The sequence below is a fragment of the Talpa europaea genome (genome assembly GCF_964194135.1).
Source record: "Talpa europaea genome assembly, chromosome: 14".
Taxonomy (NCBI): domain Eukaryota; kingdom Metazoa; phylum Chordata; class Mammalia; order Eulipotyphla; family Talpidae; genus Talpa; species Talpa europaea.
The window spans coordinates 71,396,726-71,416,712 of record NC_140082.1 but is presented as its reverse complement, the minus strand read 5'-3'; the positions used below and the strand labels follow the sequence as shown (position 1 = coordinate 71,416,712).

The following is a 19,987-nucleotide window of genomic DNA, read 5'->3' as shown; positions in this document are numbered from 1 at the left end:
ACTGCCTGTGCCACCAGGGGAGGCCCCAGAACAATATTATTCTTAGAAAAATTGCTTGTGTTAGACTAATTATAAGAGGGCTCTGAATTCAGGAAAATATTCTGCAAAATCCTCGTTAAGAAATGTGAACTTCATGGACTTTGAATTTAGACACTTGATTTGAGTTTCGACCTTTACTTCAGGCAAGTTATTCTTTGCTATTCATTTGTTTCTTTTGGCTGCAAAATGAGGATGATAACTAATGTGAGGGTTAACAATGCATGAAGAGGGGCCTCCCTGGTGGCCCAAGGGATTGAGCACAGCACTTATGAGACAATTAGCAGCCTCTATAGCATGAGTTCGCTCCCCGGCCAGGGAGGTGACCCACATAGCGCAGCAGACCTCCTGACTCACCCACTGCTCCCCTCAGCAGTGTATTTCAGTCAGTCTGCCTGTTCTGTTCCCTACTCTATGGTGAATCCTCTCACCTGCCTGTGCTCCCAGCTTGTATGCATAAATAAATAAATCTTTTTAAAAAATGCATGAAGAAACGAGCCCAGTGCCTGGCATGGGGGTGAGCCCTATCAGTAATGTCAGCCCCCAATTAGGATTCCCTCAGAATAAGCATCCCCTGGGCTCCATCATCCTGTAGCCCTCAATTACAGATTGGCTTCTTAACAACATAAAATTCTGTGAAGTTCTTCCTATACCCTCGCTTACTGTATTAGTTTGTTCAGCAAACAGCCAGGTCTAATGGGTCTGGAGTCAGATCATTATTTTCCCTAGATCTGCAACCATGAGCCTGAGCTGGTCACAGAAACAACTACTTGTGTTGTTAGCATCTCCCTAGAATGTGGAGACTCCTGGGGAGTGGGTGGCACCCAGCCTTCTCTGCAGAACAGTTACTTCCAATGACTGCATTCCTGGTGGGGCATTCAAAGACCCAGGATTCTCAACTGGACAGCAATGTAGCCCAAATGTCCTCATCTCATCCGAGACCAGACACAGAGACTCCAGAGATAAGTAATTGAAGGGAGGTGTCATAGTGTGGTGGTAAGGCTTGTGTTTAGAAGGAAGCTAGTTGAAATCTGAGTTCTGGTTCTGCCCCAACTTGGAGATCAAGTTGGTCAACTTGAGGCAATTTACCTAAAATTGATTCCAGGTTTCCTCCTCCTGGAAATGAGGACAAGATTTACGTTGTGTGACTTAAAAGGAAATAATGATTCTATATTGAAGTAGAACTGTCATTTTCCTAATACATGACATCCTTGTCTCTGATCCTTTAAGAAGTGAGACAACACAGGGGGCAGATGCCATGGTTGGCCCACCTGGCCTGAACGCTCAGGGTGGCACCTCACCCAGTAGAGATATCTTCTGATTATAAAAGAGAGAAGTAGGGATTCTAGGTCAGTTAACTTAAAGCCAACACAGTTCCCAAAGGACTAGGAGGATTTTGAAATATTACTCTAGTCCTTCCCTCTGCCACAGGAGAGGTACTCGTGCCACACCCCTCTGCGGGAAATAAAGAGCTACAAACAACTTCAGACCTAGGAGGGGCTTGTGGTTGGCCCAGGGGGTGGGGCCTCAGCCTTGGGCTGAATCTGGGGCTCTTAAGGGAAAGAAGAAATCTACAGAGAATGGTTGAATTTGTCATTCAGACTTGATTTTTTTGTGAATTCTCTTGCACTTCAAAAATTATAAAATTTTTGAGAAAGTAGTAGGAGATGAAAAATTTGCTTTCAGAAAAATGAGCAATGGCAGAGTTTGATGTAGAATCTGCAATTTTTCAACTCTAAAAGAGTCCTCCACAAGGGGTGCAGTGGGGGAAGTTAGCAGATTGATCTAGGATCATGTCTTGGGCTCTGGTCCGGGAATCTGTTCTAGCTGGGTCTAGAGTGGCCTTCCCTTGAGAAGCAGAAGACTGAGGATGCCCACACAGGTTTGCACCATGGTGGCCCTCCTGGGGAGTCAGTGATGGTATGGCAAGTGAGAAAGCAGCTGGTCCCAGTGGTGGGCCTTGGGAGTGTGCGCTTTGTGGCCAGAAAGAAGCGACTCACACAGGTCTCCAAAGCTGGTCTGGTGGGCTGTTGCCGTTTTACTGTCAGTACCAAAGCAGACATCTGCTCAAAAATAGAAAGGGAAAATCAAAGTGCTTTTAATAAAGCAAACAACACTTTCCAGCATATTCAAGGCCCAGCCCAGAGGGGAGAGCTAGTCTACTTGTGTGGCTATGCCTAGAATGGGAGATCATGCTTCAGGGAACAGGACAGCCCCTTGCAGCAGTAAAATTTTCAGCTACTTAATAGAAGGGAGGTTTGAGGGCTAAACCATTATATGGACAAATGACTGCCTGTTTTGCTTTTCGATTAATGAAGGCTTACTCTGGGTCTTAACAGGACTCTTCCTGAGGACCTGTTCAAGCAGCCTGGGATGATGACCTAATGGGAGAGAGATTACAGAGGCTTCTTTGGATTAGCGCATTGCTGTTTTATATGGATTTAGAAGCCAACATTCAGGGCAACTCAATTCCTCCATGCCTTTTTCACAGTGCATCTATTCTACTCTTTTCCCAAGGGTCACAAAACACAGGGCCCTGAACCTGGAAGCCCAAAATCCACTTGACTCTATAAAAAGATACTAGCATTTCTTTGGGTTCTGTCTTCTAAAGGAAATTCTAGGTGTGTGTCACAGATCCAAGAAGGCATATTGTCTGGCCAAATTCTCCATGCGGCCATGGTTACACAGAACCCCCTGGGACAGAGTCCTTGATCCTTGTCTTCCTCTCAGTTGACCATCCACACATGCCTATAACAGCAACTACCTTCTGAATGGTAATCTTAGAGATACTTATTGTCAGCATTGAGGCGTCCCATCAGTTGTGTCCAGTTAGCAGCTTCATGAGCTGACAATTCAGATTAAACTTGGCAAAAACCAAACTGTCCTTTTTCAGATTGCTTTCCACTGTTCTTTTTCCTCTAAGTCATTAATTTTCCAACCAAAAAGTGTGTTGATCAGCCTATTCCTCTGTTGTCAAATCCTGCTCCTTTTCCCAATCGGAACTCTCCCTGGGTTGTCAGTACATCCCTGTTTGCTGACTTCCCAATGCAGACAGTGTGTCCACAGCCATGTGGAACATTGAGTTCTACTCAAGTCTTGAGGCCTCTACTCCAGATGGCTCTCTGTTGCCCTCAGCCCCCTGTTCTCCCTTGCAGGGCCCCCACTCATCCGTGAGCCGTCTCAGAGTTCAGTATACATAGAGGGTCTTAGGCTTTAGTGCTTCTGGGTATTAGAGGCTACAGCTTTTTCAGGGCTTTCCTGGCTCTTTGGTCGTTAGACCATCCTTGCTCCAATCCAAATGGCTCAGGCTCTCGGAACACTTTTCTAACAAGAGAAGAAATAACACATTTCCTTGTTCAAAGAGTTTCCGGATCAGCTGGGCAAGATGCAGCACAGAAAGGGCACCAGCTTTGGCAGTCCTGGGTTCAGGTCTTGACTTTGCTGTCACTGTACATGCCCTCCCTCTGGTTAATCAATTCGAATCTTCACTTCCTGAAGTGACAGTGTGGGGAGTGCTATCTCCCTCACCAGGCTAACATGATGAGAATGATCATCCATTGACCGGGACAGTGTTGACACCTGCTCTCCACCTGTTCCAGCCACATCCTGACTTTCCTGTTTTTTGTTTTTTTTTTTTAATAGAGGCATGTTTTATTTATTTATTTGTTTATTTATTTTGTTTGTTTTGTTTATACATGCACTGGGTACAGTCAGAAGTGCGGGAGGGTGAGAGAATTCACCAGAGCCAGAGCGGGGAGCAGAGCAGGCAGAAGGACCGAAGTACACTGCTGAGAGCAGTGGGCGGCAGGAGAGGTCTGCGCGCCATGTGGGACCCTCCTCCAGTGGCCGGGGAGCAGCCGGGGATCAAACCAGTGCTGCAGAGGCTGCAGGCAGCTTCACAATCCAGTGCTCAACCGCTGCGCCACTGGGAGGCCCACTTTTTTTTTTTTTTTTATGCATGCATACAAGAGCTGGGGTACAGGCCAGAGGTGTGGCAGGGGTGGGAAGAGGGGAGAGGATTCACCAGAGACAGAGTGAGCAGAACAGGCAGACTGACTGAAATACACTGCTGAGGGGAGCAGCGGGCGAGTCAGGAGAGGTCTGTTGCGCCATGTAGGTAGCTCCCTGGCTGGGGATCAAACTCGTGCTGCAGTGGCTGTGAATAGCTTCATAGGTTGCGTCTTAGCACCTTGCGCCACCAGGGAGAGGCCCTGTTGATTTTAGATGACAAAATGCTCAAGTTCAAGGATATCTGATAGCTTATTAAGAACTGACCTCAATCAAGAACTGAGCTTGCCAGGGAATAAATAAAGGTCTTTTTTTTTTTTGCCTTTAAGTAGAGTTACATGACATATTTGCAAAACAGCATCATGAAGGTAACCACTGGTTTAGAAAGTTCAAAAAAGTTACTCTGGGGGGCCTCCCCGGTGGCGCAGCGGTTGAGCGCTGGGTTGCGAAGCTGCCCGCAGCCTCTGCAGCGCCGGTTCAATCCCCGGCTGCTCCCCGGCCACCAGAGGAGGGTCCCACATGGCGCAGACCTCTCCTGCTGCCCGCTGCTCCCCTCAGCAGTGTACTTCGCTTCTGCCTGCTCTGCTCCTCGCTCTGGCTCTGGTGAATTCTCTCACCCGCCCGCGCTTCTGACTGTACCCAGTGCATGTATAAACAAGCAAGCAAGCAAGCAAGCAAGCAAACAAATAAATAAAAAAAACATGCCTCTATAAAAAAATAAAAAAAAAAAAAGTTACTCTGGGGAGTCGGGTAGACTACAGAGAAGGCAGATGTTTAACTCAAAGGACTAGTTCACCAGACCTGAAATGGGGAAAGGGAATAGATGCAGAATGACATCTTAAGGCCAGTGAGTGATTTCCTGACACTTACTATGCTTTGAGGGTTCTGAAGCCCAACCTTCTGCTGATGCAAACTACCACAGGGCCCTCTCTGGCTGTCACAGCAGGGACTGAAATGATGAACTATGGCTAGCCAGAAGTGAGACTGGCTAGGAGACCTACAGGAGGCTGAAACCTGTCCAGGCAGGCAGTGATAAGGTAACCAGGTCTGGGAAGGAGACTGTCGTCTACTCTCCAGCAGGATTTGGAACTGAGAGAACTGAACTGAAAGAGTTGGAAGTTTTCAGCATTTACATGGCAGATTTAGTCACTAATTGGAGTTCCATAGGCAAGGTATTAAGACACCATCTTAATATCAAGCATCAAGTCCACAGGTGTCTCACAGATGCTATTTTTGGTGACTGACCAAGTATGTTTAAGTTACAAAGTTGGTTTCTACTATCCCTCTAAACTTTACATTGATGGTTCTTTAACAGTGGTCCTTTATACCAGTTTAAAGATAGTAGACATTTTCCTTGGTAAGAGCAGGGAGGGAAAGCAAAGTCCTTGGGAATGACAGTGTCTGTAATACAGGTACCTGATCATTCTGAGGAGACGTCTGCTCTTAAAGTAGATAAAAACTGTAACATGATTATCAAAACAGGAATTTATTAACACTTAAGGATGCCTAAGGATTGGTGTTATGTACAAATCGTAGATGGTTTTTGATACCACTTACATTTTTTAAACATTCACCATATAACCTGAAGTGACACACTTCAGATAACCAGGATGACCAGTCCAAGAGACCATGGTTCCAGTTACTTGGGTATCAATTATCATCGGGCCACACCAGTTTCCACTGCAATGAAATAACATATGGGCTGAGCACTTCTAATTCGATATTTAATGCATCTAAAAAAGGAAGTTGAGTGCTGGACGTGATTAAATTAGAAGCACTTTATGAATAAGGCTATGCAGGACGCAGCATTGTCTAATTTAAGCCCTACATACAACAGTAAAAATTAAAATGCATAATTCAGTTTGCAGTGAAATAGTTTCAGTCCCCACCTCCACCATTTCTTGGGTGAAATTTTTTCAAGAACCCAGACTATCATAAAGACAGTAGAACACAAGTGTGATAAACACGATTATGATTAATAGCTCAGTTTATTAGCTGTTATAATAAAGCAAAACTTTATAGTGAAAATAATATACAATAAATCACTGTTTAAAAGCTTTTTAATACAATGCTTACAAAATGTCAGACATGAGTGAAAACATCCTCAACAATGATAATACAACCAATAAGCTTCCTGCTAGTAAAGCTCAACACAGCACAGACAAGCTGTTAAAAGCCAAGTTAGCTTCTTAACAAGATACCATAGTGACCACACTTTTTGAGAAATTGTGTCAGAGTGGCGCCTAAACATCACTGTTCTTGGTTTGATAATGAAAAATTCCTTTGGTTATAATGACATTTACTCCAGTACCATCTTCCCTTTTTGGGGCCTCTTCATTCTCGAGTAAGGACTTAATGTGTCATCCATCACAAAATCATACAGTACTCTTATCCAGGAATTGTAGTGGGGGAGGTTGTCATAGTACTCAGCTGCTATTTTCCTCACCTAGAAAGGAAATACACACCAAAATGAATAATGGGTATTAACTGAGTCCTATTAAAGATGACAGATAAATGTTTGACACAATCACAGAAAGGAAATCATTGAGACTTTTCTCCTTACTCCCTCTCAAAATGAAACAAAACTCAAACTCAGCAGCTTTGGGAATTTTAAACAAAAAGTAGTTTGCATCTCCATAGTTAAATATACTTGACTTATTTGTAAAATCTGTCACTTGGGATTTTAACAACATATACGTGCAAAACCATCAAATTTATATATTTATATATTTAAGGTATATATTAACTCCCATGGTTAATGAACCTGGGGATACTAGCATGAAGTATGCAATTCTGCCATCTCAAGTTGAAAATGTCTTTAAAAATGACTACTGCCGAGCTAATTAAAAAGCAAGAATAAGGCTCCCCGGTGGCACAAGGGGTTAAGTCGCAGCACTATGAAGCTATCACTAGCCACTGCACCATTGCAGCGTGAATTTGATCCCCAGCTAGAGAGCTACCCACATGGCACAGCAGACTTCTCCTGTCTCGCCTGCTGCTCCCCTCAGCAGTGTATTTAAGTAGCTCCGACTGTTCTGCTCCCCACTCTGTCTCTGGTGAATCCCCTCACCCACCCCACACCTCTGGCCTGAACCCTAGCTCTTGTATGCATAAATAAATACATCTTTTTAAAAAAAGCAAGACTAATTAATTATGAGTAGTTAACAGTTCTGCCATTTCACCAAAATGCATAATATCTACTCTACTAGAGCCCAAAGGAAAGCAAACAAGCAGAATCCAAATGGTGAAGAGTTAACAAGAAAAAGAAAAGAAAATTAAAGTTTAATTTGGGAAATGTAATGATAGTTTCTGCTTGTGAAGAAGCAGATTAAGGGCCTCCCCGGTGGCGCAGCGGTTGAGCGCTGGGTTGCAAAGCTGCCCACAGCCTCTGCAGCGCCAGTTCGATCCCCGGCTGCTCCCCGGCCACCGGAGGAGGGTCCCGCATGGCGTGTAGACCTTTCCTGCCGCCTGCTGCTCCCCTCAGCAGTGTACTTCGGTCCTTCTGCCTGCTCTGCCTCCCGCTCTGGCTCTGGTGAATTCTCTCACCCTCCCGCGCCTCTGACTGTACCCAGTGCTTGTATAAATAAAAGTCAAAGAATACGGTTTATGTTTGAAATGTTTCTGTTGGGCCTCCCCAGTGGCGCAGAGGTTGAGCGTTGGGTTGCAAAGCTGGCTGCAGCCTCTGTAGCACCGGTTCCACCCTGGGCCACCAGCGAGGGTCCCACATGGCGTGCAGAACTATCCTACCACGCCCGCTGCTCCCCTCAGCAGTGTACTTCGGTCCTTCTGCCTGTTCTGCTCCCCGCTCTGGTGAATCCTCTCCCCCCCCACCCCGTGCTTCTGACTATACCCAGTGCTTGTATAAATAAATAAATAAATCTTAAAAAAAAATGCATTTAAAAAAAAGAAATGTTTCTGTTGTTCAAAAGCAGACCAGGGCCTCCCCGGTGGCGCAGCGGTTGAGCGCTGGGTTGTGAAGCTGCCCGCAGCCTCTGCAGCACCGGTTCGATCCCCAGCCTCCAGGCGAGGGTCCCACATGGCGCGCAGACCACTCCTGCCGCCCCACTGCTCCCCTCAGCAGTGTACTTCGGTCCTTCTGCCTGCTCTGCTCCCCGCTCTGGCTCTGGTGAATTCTCTCACCCTCCCGCTCTTCTGACTGTACCCAGTACTTGTATGTATGTATGTATGTATGTATGTATGTATAAATAAATAAAACTTAAAAAAAAAAAAAAAAGCAGACCAGCTTTCCTCTGTAAACTATAACCTTAAACAAATGAAACTTCACTTCCCTAGTCGGGGAAGAGGCCACAAAGTATTCAGAATGCACTACATCCCATTACAACAGTTGCAAAGTATCTTTGGACAATAGTGTGGTATTTTTGCCCAGACATTTAAAAAAATGTACAATCTACAAGAAAGATGAAAGAGTAGTGAGATGAACACAGAGGTGCCCTCTGCACAGGCCCACCACCTATTAACACTATGTCAGTCACCTCCTCTCCTACGCAACATACATGGTACATACTCTGCTTTCTTTGATGAACCTTTTCAGAGTAAGCTGCACACAATATGTGACAACCTGCCCTAGTGCTTCACCCCTGAATATTTAATGTGTACCTCCCGTTACAATGACATTCTCCCATAAAACCCTAACACCTGTACAGGTCTCATTGCACCCCCAAAGTAAATATTGACACAATATTATCCAGATGCAGTTTTCCCAGTGACCCAATGTCCTTTCTAAATTTTCCTTTCCTCAGTTTGAAAGCCAATTGGTAATCAAATATTATACTGAGGTGTCATGGCACTTGTTAGTTTTTAAACGGCCAACATTTAAAAAACTTAAGAAACCTATAAAAGTGGGTGGACATGATAGCATCAAATAACTGGCTATGGTTTCTTATACATTAGCTTAAAAAAATAAGAAAAATAAACATTACATTTCATACAGATTACATTTTTAGAATTCTGGCAATATTTTTTGATAATGGAACTCAAAAGCTACCCATTTTGAAAATGGGAAGTTTAGTAAGAAATTTCACCAGAAAGACAATTACAGTTAGGAAAAGTGGTCATTTTGGAGAGGATGAAAGGATGAAGGTCAAATGTCTTCTTTACTCCACAAACAATACTCCAAAAGTCTACTGCATAAAGAAACCTAAGTTTCCTGCTGTGGGAAGTTTGGAGTACTGGAAATTGATGTGTATTTATTCTGCAGATGAGTTATGTAGGACATCTGTATTCACAACAAACCAACATATAAATCTAACACATAAATCTTGGCTGAGTCTATTTAGTTTAATAGTGATGAAGGTTATGTGAACTTCTGCTTGCCTCACAGAGGAATTTCATTTTCCCTTTGAATTACAAGTTAGCAGATTTTGCAGCTCTGCCAATACTTCTATTTTTTTAAACAAAAAGATTTATATATTTATGAATACAAGAACTGGGGTACAGGCCAGAGGTGTATGGGGTGAGAGGATTTACCAGAGACACAGTGGGGAACAGAACAGGCAGAATGACTGATATACACTGTTGAGGGGAGCAGCGGGTGAATCAGGAGAGGTCTGCTGCGCCATGTGGGTATCTCGCTGCCAGGGGATCAAACTCGTGCTGCAGTGGCTGTGGACAGCTTCATAGGATAGCTTCACAGGTTGTGCCTTAACCCTCTGTGCCACCAGGGAGGCCCACTGTCAATACTTCTAAACCTTAAGTGTTACCACTATTATGAGCATCCAAGAGAGAGCATTCTGTAAAATAAGGCTGGCAGACTCAATTTATACTCTTGTGGTTTTCTTTGATGATAGACAAAATAAACAAGGTATCTTTTAAAATGAGCAAGTCAAGACTATTTGATCATATAAGCATAAGCAATGAGAAGCTTTACATCTTTACTTACCAGTGGAAGACTTTTTCCAGGAATGTTAGGGAAGTCATGGTGTTCGTTATGGTAACCCACATTGAAGGTAAGTAAATTCAAAGGCCCATAATATGAGTAAGTTTCATATCCCTTTAAGAACATGTAATGTTCAGCTATAAAATGTCCAGAAATCGGGTGCAAACCTAGACCAAGTAAGGATGCTGACAACATGTATACTAAGGATTTAATCCCCCAGACATAATAAACTATAATGTCAAAAGTGATCTGGATCACAGTATTGATAATTTCCAGGTTAGAAATTGGCTTGGGGTTGATGAACAGAGGTCGAAAAGCGTAAAAAAGAGGCTGAAGAATAACCCACATAAACTTTCTGAAAGTGGTACAGAAGAACCAGCCTTCAAAATCAGTTGGAATATCCACATCAATGCCATCACTACCAAGGTATCGATGATGGTCCATGTGATATCTCTTAAAGGAAATTGAATATGGAACACCAATAGGAAGATTAGCAAATATTCCAAACCAACGATTCCACATAGCTTTGCAGTGGCCAAAGGCACTATTGTGGGAAACTTCATGGATAGCCAGAGTCATGGAGTGGTTAATGCAGCTGCCAAAGGCATATGCCCAAAATATGACCCATTTCCAGTCCAAGTCTTTTACTAAATAAAAGGCAACCAACTGTGTAAGAACCATCATAATTATAATCCATATCAAGTTGGGATCAGGTTTCATCAAGGATTTTATCTCTGGATACTTTGCTGTAAAGAAAAAACAAATAAAAAATCAAGAACTGAAAGAAATACATAATGCCACAATTATAATTAAACCAAATTTATAATAACACCAAGTAAATGAAAATATTCACAGTAATTTTTAAAAACTTCCCAAATCAGTATACACTGTATTAGAGACTTTAATGAATATTATATATCATAGGGAAAGAGTAGTATATTCTAACAGTAAATTTACTAAATATCATGTTACAACAAATTGAGAATTTATGCAGGAAAAATAAAACATTACACAAAAATACAAAGGATTATAGCTTTTATGTTATCCAATTCCCTTTTCACCCCTAACAATTCCTTGCATATTAAATGAACAGGTGCTACAAAGTCATGATCATTGTCTAGTAAATCCATTCTATGTATCTGACAAAATATATATTTTTTCCTATATACATATTGTAATATACTACCATGTAGAATATATAACATATATGCAATATGTTTTATATATATATGAAGTTAAATATAATTATATACTTATATTTCACAATTTCCTTGCTACTAATGATTAAATCACTTCTAGTTGCCAGTCATAATTTTTAACCATTTCTCTATTATTAGACATTTAGATATCTAAAATTTTTGCCAGTATAGACTTTTCTAGTTATCTGGAAATAAGATAATTTCCAAAGTGTGCTATCAATTTACAATGTCACTTTTCCTATTGATTTATTAGAATTATACAGTGTGAATTTGTGAGAGTCCTGGTCAATCTCCATGAAAGTATCCAAGTATTATGAAAAAAGTCAGTAACAAAAGCTGCATTTCAGGAAAATGTCCCTAAGAGCAAATGCAGTCTCCTCTTAGTCTACCATCCCAGAGACTGAAAGTCAAATGTAACAAAAATCTTTAGTTTTTACAGGCCAATCTCTCTAATGAACACTGACGCAAAAATCCTCAATGAAATTTCAGCTATCAGAATCCAACAATGTATCCATAAGATAATTCACCATGACCAAGTAGAATTCATTCCAGGGACACAAGGATGGTTCAACATCTGAAAATCAATCAACGTCATCCAACACATCAACAAAAAGAAATATAAAAACCATATGATAATATCAATAGATGCTGAGAAAGCTTTCGACAAAGTACAACACCCATTCATGATAAAAGCCCTTGAAATTCTTGGGCTACAAGGAACATACCTCAACATCGTAAAGGCCATACATGACAAGCCAAACAGCCAGTATCATTCTCAATGGTGAAAAGCTGAAAGCAATTCCATTAAGATCTGGAACAAGACAAGGATGTCCACTCTCACCACTGCTTTTCTTTTTTTTTTTTTTCTTTTTTTAAAAAGATTTTTTTAATTTATTTATACAAGCACTGGGTACAGTCAGAGGTGCGGGAGGGTGAGAGAATTCACCAGAGCCAGAGCGGAGAGTAGAACAAAGAGAGTGACGAAGTACACTGCTGTGGGGAGCAGTGGGCGGCAGGAGAGGTCTGCACGCCATGTGGGACCCTCACTGGTGGCAGGGGAGCAGCTGGGGATAGAACCGGGCTGCAGAGGCTGCGGGTAGCTTCGCAACCCAGCGCTCAACTGCTGCGCCACGGGGGAGGCCCAAGCTTTTCAATATAATACTGGAAGTCCTAGCCAGAGCAGTAAGACAAGAGAAAGACATACAAGGAATCCAAGTAGGAAAAGAAGAAGTTAAACTATCACTATTTGCAGATGATATGATAATATACATAGAGAACCCAAAAACTCCACAGAAAAAATAATTCAACTAATCAATCTGTTTAGTAAAGTGGCAGGATACAAAATCAACACACAAAAATCAGTAGCCTTCCTACACACAAAAAATAAATCTGAAGAAGAAATTAAAAAAAACATCCCTTTTATTATTGAAACAAAAAAAAAATCAAATACTTGGGAATAAATCTAACAAAAGAGGTAAAGGACCTATGCAAAGAAAACTATAAAACACTGTTAAAATAAATAGAAGACACAAAGAAATGGAAAAAAATCCCCTGCTCAGGGATCGGAAGAATTAACATTATTAAAATGGCCATCCTACCAAAACCAATATACAGATTCAATGCTATTCCAATAAAACTTTCAATGACATTCTTCAAAGAAATAGAAAAATTATTGATGAAATTCATATGGAATCACCAAAAACCCCAAACAGCCAAAGCACTTCTGGGGAAAAAAAAAAAAAAAAAAAAAGAGAATGGAGGCATCACACTCCCAGACTTTAAACTATACTACAAAGCCATAACCATCAAAACTGCATGGTATTGGAACAAGAACAGACACACAGACCAATGGAACCGAATAGAAAATCCAGAAATAAACCAACAGATTTATGGTCAACTAATCTTTGATAAAGGAGCAAAGAATATGCACTGGAGCAAAGAAAATTTGTTCAATAAATGGTGCTGGGAAAACTAGGTCACTACATGCAAAAGAATGAAACTTGACTACTACCCCACCCCATGCACAAAAAACAACTCAAAATGGATTAAAGAACTAGACAAAAGACCTGAAACCATAAAATACATAGAAGGAAATATAGGCGAAACACTACATGACATGCATCTCAAAGACATCTTTACAGACACATCACCCAAAGCAGTGATAGTGAAGGCAAAGATAAACAGCTGGGACTACATCAAATTAAAGAGCTTCTGCACAGCAGAAGAGACAATAACCAAAACAAAGAAAAACCCCACCGACTGGGAGAACATTTTTGCACACAACACTAACGATAAAGGACTGACCACAAAAATCTACAAAGAGCTGATGAGACTCAACAAAAACAAAGAAAATAATCCAGTCCAGGGCCTCCCCGGTGGCGCAGCAGTTGAACGTTGGGTTGCGAAGCTGCCCACAGCCTCTGCGGCGCAGGTTCGATCCCCAGCTGCTCCCCGGCCACCGGAGGAGGGTCCCACATGGCGCACAGACCTCTCCTGCCGCCCGCTGCTCCCCTCAGCAGTGTGCTTCGGTCCTTCTGCCTGCTCTGCTCCTCGCTCCGGCTCTGGTGAATTCTCTCGCCCTCCCAAGCTTCTGACTGTACCCAGTGCATGTATAAACAAAACAAAACAAAACAAACAAACAAACAAATAAAACATGCCTGTATAAAAAAATAAAAAATAAAGAAAATAATCCAGTCCAAAAATGGGCAGAAGAGCTAAAAAGAAACTTCTCCAAAGAGGAAATGCAAATGGCCAACAGGCATATGAAAAAATGTTCAACATCACTTGTAATCAGGGAAATGCAAATCAAAACTACAGTGAGATACCATCTCACACCAGTGAGAATGGCACATATTAAAAAAACTAGCAACAACAAATGTTGGCGAGGGTGTGGAGAAAAAGGAACTCTCCTGCACTGCTGGTGGGAGGGCAAACTGGTCCAACCACTATGGAGAGCTGTGTGGAGATTTCTTGACCTACTAAACATAGAGCTTCCATATGATCCAGCAATTCCACTCCTAGGTATTTACCCAAAGGACACAGAAACAGTAATTCCAAAGGGCACCTGCACCCCTATGTTTATAGCAGCACTGTTTACAATAGCTAAGCTATGGAAGCAACCCAAATGCCCAAAAAATAGATGACTGGATCAAGAAGATGTGGTACATATACACCATGGAATATTACTCAGCAATCAAAAAAGATAAATACATGCAGTTTGCAGCAACATGGATGGAGCTAGAAGGGATCATGCTCAGCGAAATAAGTCAGAAAGAAAAAGAAAAATACCGGATGGTCTCACTCATAGCAGGAATTAGAAAACCTAAATAAGAGACCAGGAAAAAGACTAATCAATACAAAGTAAAAATCAAAATCAACAAGCAACTATAAACCAGAGACACACTATGGGGGCTGGGGGGCAGGGGGTGGTGGAGGGAGGGAGGAGCGGGGAAAGGAAGGAGTAGGGTCAAAATAAGGGGGGGTGCAATTGTATGGGGAATATAACCAAAATGAAAATGCATACATTGTGCAAAGATGAAAAAAGATGTAAGAATTATATAAAATAAAATATTTAAATAAAAAAAAACCTTTAGTTTTATGTGCTATTAAGTATGTTTGACCCAGGACCACAAAGGAAGAACCTTTTTCTTGGGACATTGAAAATGTTTTTGAAGATAAAATAGGGAAAAGAGGAGCAGTATTTTCTCTAATTGTGAAATGAGGAATTCAATACAAACTTAATATGCAAGACAGGAAGCTATTTAAGAAATAAGTAGTGTTAGCTGAAGGTAAGTAATTCTCCTAGTTTCTTTCCCTTCTACTTTTCTCTCTATTCCTTAAAATCTACTCTTTTGTTGGTGTTAGTTTATCAAATGTTAGTAATTTTTATAGGCAACAGACCACAAAGAGTAATCCTACAGGCCCGGAAATTAGTCTATAATAGAATAACAACCCTTCAGTTTCTTGGTTAAGCAATAATTCTTTGTATTAATATGAGTTATTTCAGTTTAGACAAAGCTCCAGCATTTTTACCTTATAGAAAACCTGATTAAACTAATATATTTAACAAAGGATAGGCAATAATCTACATTTTGTTGGTACTCTTAAGATCCTGAAACCTATGCAAAGTTCCCTCAGACAAATCAACTTGCTCCAAGCAAAATTTTGTACTAAATTTCTGCAAAACTGTAATAATACATAAAAACCAATAATATAAGGTGTTAATATAATTAAGTGGTGAAAGACAGTCCTCTGAATTGTGAACACATTCAAAAAGTTCTGGGATCACGTCCTCCCCGACACACACCCACACACCCACACGTGTAACTTAGCCAGGCAAGAATTTGAAACAAGAACAGGTTCTGTCTTATTCTAAGATGTAGCCTATGCAAAAATCTGCTGCCTGAGGGTAATCCAGCCTTTCAACCCCACTAACCAAGGGCCTGATAAAGAAGATTTAAACAATGGGTACCCAGCCTTTAGTCTCCACAGAGCATTCTTTAGAAATCAGACAGATGATTAAGTCCCAGGTTTTGCCCTCTGCTGCCAATAGATAGGCATCAGCAAATCTTTAAGATAATGTAGGAATTGGAAGATCTAAGCATATAGATGAAAACCAGAAGCCCCACCCATTGCTTGTCAAGAATAATTACATTTTTTGAGGTCAATGAATCAGCCTCTTATCTAAATAAACTAAACTCCAAGTTGTGATTGTTTAAAGTTCTCAAAGAGTAAGACTTTCTTGGGAGTGCTTCTTGGGTTCGAATCCTCACTGTGATTATCTAAGAAACTCTTTGTCTATTATTGAGGCTTTCATTTCAGTTAACACAGCATATTGTGCTGGAAGCAGATACCCACATGATAAAGAATGAAGTAGATCTCTTCTTTATTCCATACACAAAAAAATTAACTTGAAATGGATCATGGACATAAATACTACAAATCTATTAAAAACTTACAAAGAGGGCCTCTCCGGTGGCGCAGTAGTTGAGCGCCGAGTTGCGAAGCTGCCTGCAGCCTCTGCAGGGCCAGTTCAACCCCCGGCTGCTCCCCGGCCACTGGAGGAGGGTCCCACATGGCGCACAGACCTCTCCTGCCACCCGCTGCTCCCCTCAGCAGTGTACTTCGGTCCTTCTGCCTGCTCTGCTCCCAGCTCTGGCTCTGGTGAATTCTCTCACCCTCCTGCGCTTCTGACTATACCCAGTGCTTGTATAAATAAATAAATAAATCTTAAAAAAAAAAAAAAACTTATAAAGAAAACAGAATCAACTGTTTCCCAGTGCTTGTATAAATAAATAAATAAATCTTAAAAAAAAACTTATAAAGAAAACAGAATCAACTGTTTCTTAGATATTATATGAGAAGCACAAGTGACGGATAAATTGTACTGCATCACACACTTTTGTGTCCAAACGATACCAAGGAAGTGGACAACCCAAGGATGGAAGGAAAGACTGGCAGATCATATGACTTATAAGTGACTTATGCCCAGATTAAATAAAGAACTCTTAAAAATAATCCAGTTTTAAAACAAGCAAGGAATCTGAATGGACATTTCTCCAAAGCAAATATTCAAATGGCCCATAAACTCGTAAAAGATGTTCACCAGTATTAGTCATTAGGAAAATGCAAACTGAAACCACAATAAGGTATTACTTCACAACCACTAGGATGACGATAATGAAAGAGACAGGCAATAACAAGGATGTGGGGAAACTGGAGGCCGCATACACAGCTCACAAGACTCTGGTGCATCTAAAGATGGTCTTGAAAAACCACTCCGAGGTAGCTACCCAAGAGAAATGAAAATACATACCCATCCATACAGTAACTTGCATATAAATGTTCACAGCATTATCCAAGTCTACCAACTGATACTTGGAGAAAGAAAATGCCATATGGCCATAAATGTTAAGTGATTCAGGATGAGGAAGAATGACCTGCTAATACGTGCTACAACACGGATGAACTTTGAAACCCCTATACCAACTAGAGGAAATCACAGAGGACCAAGTACGATATGATTTATAAGAAATGTCCAGAATCGGCAAATCTACAGACACCCACAGTGGCTGCCTAGGCCTGAAGAGTGGGAGCAGAGGACACACGGGTTTGCGAAGCACGAGACCCGGAGCCTCGCCTGTCACCGGGAGCCACCTGAGCGCGGGCAAGCGAAGTGACTTCTCCCGTGAATAAGCGGCCTCGGGCAGCGACGCGCGCCGCCCACTGTGGGGAGCAGAGCAAGGCCTGCTCAGCCCGGCGGAAGGGCCAGCGGCGAGCGGCGTAGGGCCGGCGGGCTCATCTTGGCAAGTGTCCCCCATTTCAGCCTTCCCATCCGCAGGCCTGGGATGGGCAAAAACACTCACGAACCCGGCCTTCTCGCGACGCAGGTCCGCGGTGGGAATCCAGGAGACAACGTGAAGGGCGCACAGAACTCGGGTCCTGGAGCGCCCCCGCCCGTCCCCCGGGCCCTCCGGGTCGGGAGCGCCCCCCCCCCCCCGGGCCACGCCCGGCCTCGCAGGCAGCAGCCCGGCTCCGCGGGCCCGCCGGGGAGGAGGGCGACGAAGCCACGGAGGGCGCCGCATCCCCGGGGGAGGCGCCGCCCCTCGGCGGCCTAGCGGGCCCGCTCCACCTGACGCCGGCCGCCCGCCCCGGGGACGCGCCTGCGCCTCTCGGCGGAAGGGCCCGGCCGGCACGAGGCCCCCCGCCCGCGCCCGCGCCCGCCGCGCCGGGGGCCGCCGCCGCGCCTCGGCCCGCGCTGGCCGCCGCGGGGGCCCGGGCGCCGCGGGGGGAAGCGCGTCTGGGAGTCCCGGCGCGGGCCCGGCGAGGAAGGCGCGCCCCGCGGGCCCGCGCGCGCACATAACGGGGCGAGGGCCCGGCCTCACCCAAGATCTCCTGGCGCCGATCCGCGTGGGGCTGGTCGGTGTAGACCCACTCGAAGTCCTCCCGCGAGACGCGGCTCCCCATGGCTGCGACGGCGACCGGCCCGCTCCCGACACGGCTGCTCTGGCGGCGGCGCGGCGGCTCCGGCCCGGGTCGGCCTGGGCGGGCGGAGCGCCGGGGACTGGGCGTGGAGCGCTGGGCCCCGCCCCGCCCCGCCCCCCGGCCGCCCGCAGCCCGACGGCTCCGGACCCGCGCGGGCGGGAGGCGGCCCTCGGCCGCGCGCGCTGCGGACGACCCGGGACGCGGAGCCCTCCGGGGGCCGAGCCCCCGCCGTCCCTGCGCCCCGGCCTGGCCCGCCGCCCGCGCCGAGCTCGGGGGAAGGAGAAGATGCGAGGAGAGGCGTGGGGCGGCCGGGCTGCCGCTCTAACGCCTCGGAACCGGCAGAGCTCGTTACCGGGTTCTGTGGCGGTTTGTCAATGGCAGCTGGCCCGGGTTTAATTTTGAAAAGCAAATTACTCATTGAGCCAAGTTCTTTGTTTGCTTTTTGGCTGCTTCCTGGAAATAATACCGTAGGAAAAATACAGTGTGTGACAATTAAAAGCTAATTAAGCAAAAAGAAATCTCTGTCGTTGAGAGGGGGAATGGTCGGGAATTTGTTTTGCTCGAATTATTCTAGTGTGACTACAGAAGGAAAGCCCTGTCCTGCATCTGTCACAGCAGTCATCAGAACCACAAGCTTGTAGCTGTGGTTTTGTTTCAAAATTAGTTACCACTTCTCCATAAAAAAGAAAAATTTTTACAGATTACAAAAAAGGAAGATAACCAGACTTTGTGCACCGCCTAATAAAAGAACTCTTCTCCCCACATCCCCATCATTTACAAAGCTCCAAATATGATCCAATCTCTACATCCAACAGCTGTTCTGTAGAAAATAGAAAGGAGAGAGAAGCATGTTAAACGACACCACGAAAACGCAATCAGCAAGATCCCTACTCCACTGTGGGAAACCTTAGGACATATCCTGGGTTCTTAACACAGTAAATGCAAGAGAGAACAAAAACCTATAGATTAAAGGGGGCTTAAGGGATATCAACCTCTATTTACCTAACTTAGAATCTGATTCAAATAGTTAAAATTTTTAAAAATTGATATGAGAGAATTTAAATATTATCTATGTCATGATATTAAGAAATTATTGTGTAATTTCTTAAATGTGTTATGGTTATAGTTTTTTTGAAGTTCATATCTTTACAGAGACATATCAAGAAAAAATCGTCACAAAACCAAAACAATTAAGTTTGGTACATGCAGTTAATCATACCATGCTAAACTATACCACCTCAAAAAAAAAAAAGAGGAAGTTCTTTATGTATTAATTTGAACTGATCTTCAAAATGCAGTGTAGAGGGAGTATACACATATATTATATAGAATCTATTACATTATATATTATATATACATACTTATATATGTATATATAATACATACTTATATATGTATATATAATACATAATAATGTTTCCTTGGATGGACATAAAATATATTTAGAAAGATACCCCCAAAATAATACCATGTAGGAAAGAAAGTAGGCACTCAAGGCGAAAGGGTTAAGAGGGAATGCTTTCATTTAACTCTTTTTTACCTTTTACACTTGAATTGAATGTGGATCTTGACATTTTAAAGGAAAGAATTTGCCACTTGCACTGATCCCTACAGTCCAGCATGGCTCTTGACCTATTAACTTTGCTGCTTTTACTTCTTCTTGGCCCCAGCTCAGTCCTTACCACCTACTTCTACCTCCTAGTTAACTCTCAGGACCAGTGCCTCAGCTATCACTGACCAGTTTCAGGATGCTGGAGGCCAGCGCACCTGCCATGAGAACACAGGTTCTGATGGCCATACTCTGTTCTGAGCACTAAGGAGGATGCAACCAAGAGATAATTTGCCTTTACTACTGAAGATTATG

At 43.3% G+C, this 19,987-nt stretch overlaps 1 protein-coding gene across 1 annotated transcript; it reads right to left on the bottom strand.

Moving 5' to 3' along the window:
- Positions 1 to 6,283: 6,283 nt before the first annotated feature.
- Positions 6,284 to 18,105, bottom strand: DEGS1 (delta 4-desaturase, sphingolipid 1; the record flags this gene model as incomplete). Its single annotated transcript, XM_084254180.1, has 3 exons — positions 6,284 to 6,490; positions 9,944 to 10,686; positions 18,024 to 18,105. 3 exons carry the CDS (start codon positions 18,103 to 18,105, stop codon positions 6,344 to 6,346), a joined length of 972 nt encoding a protein of 323 aa, XP_084110306.1. The 3' UTR covers positions 6,284 to 6,343.
- Positions 18,106 to 19,987: the final 1,882 nt, after the last annotated feature.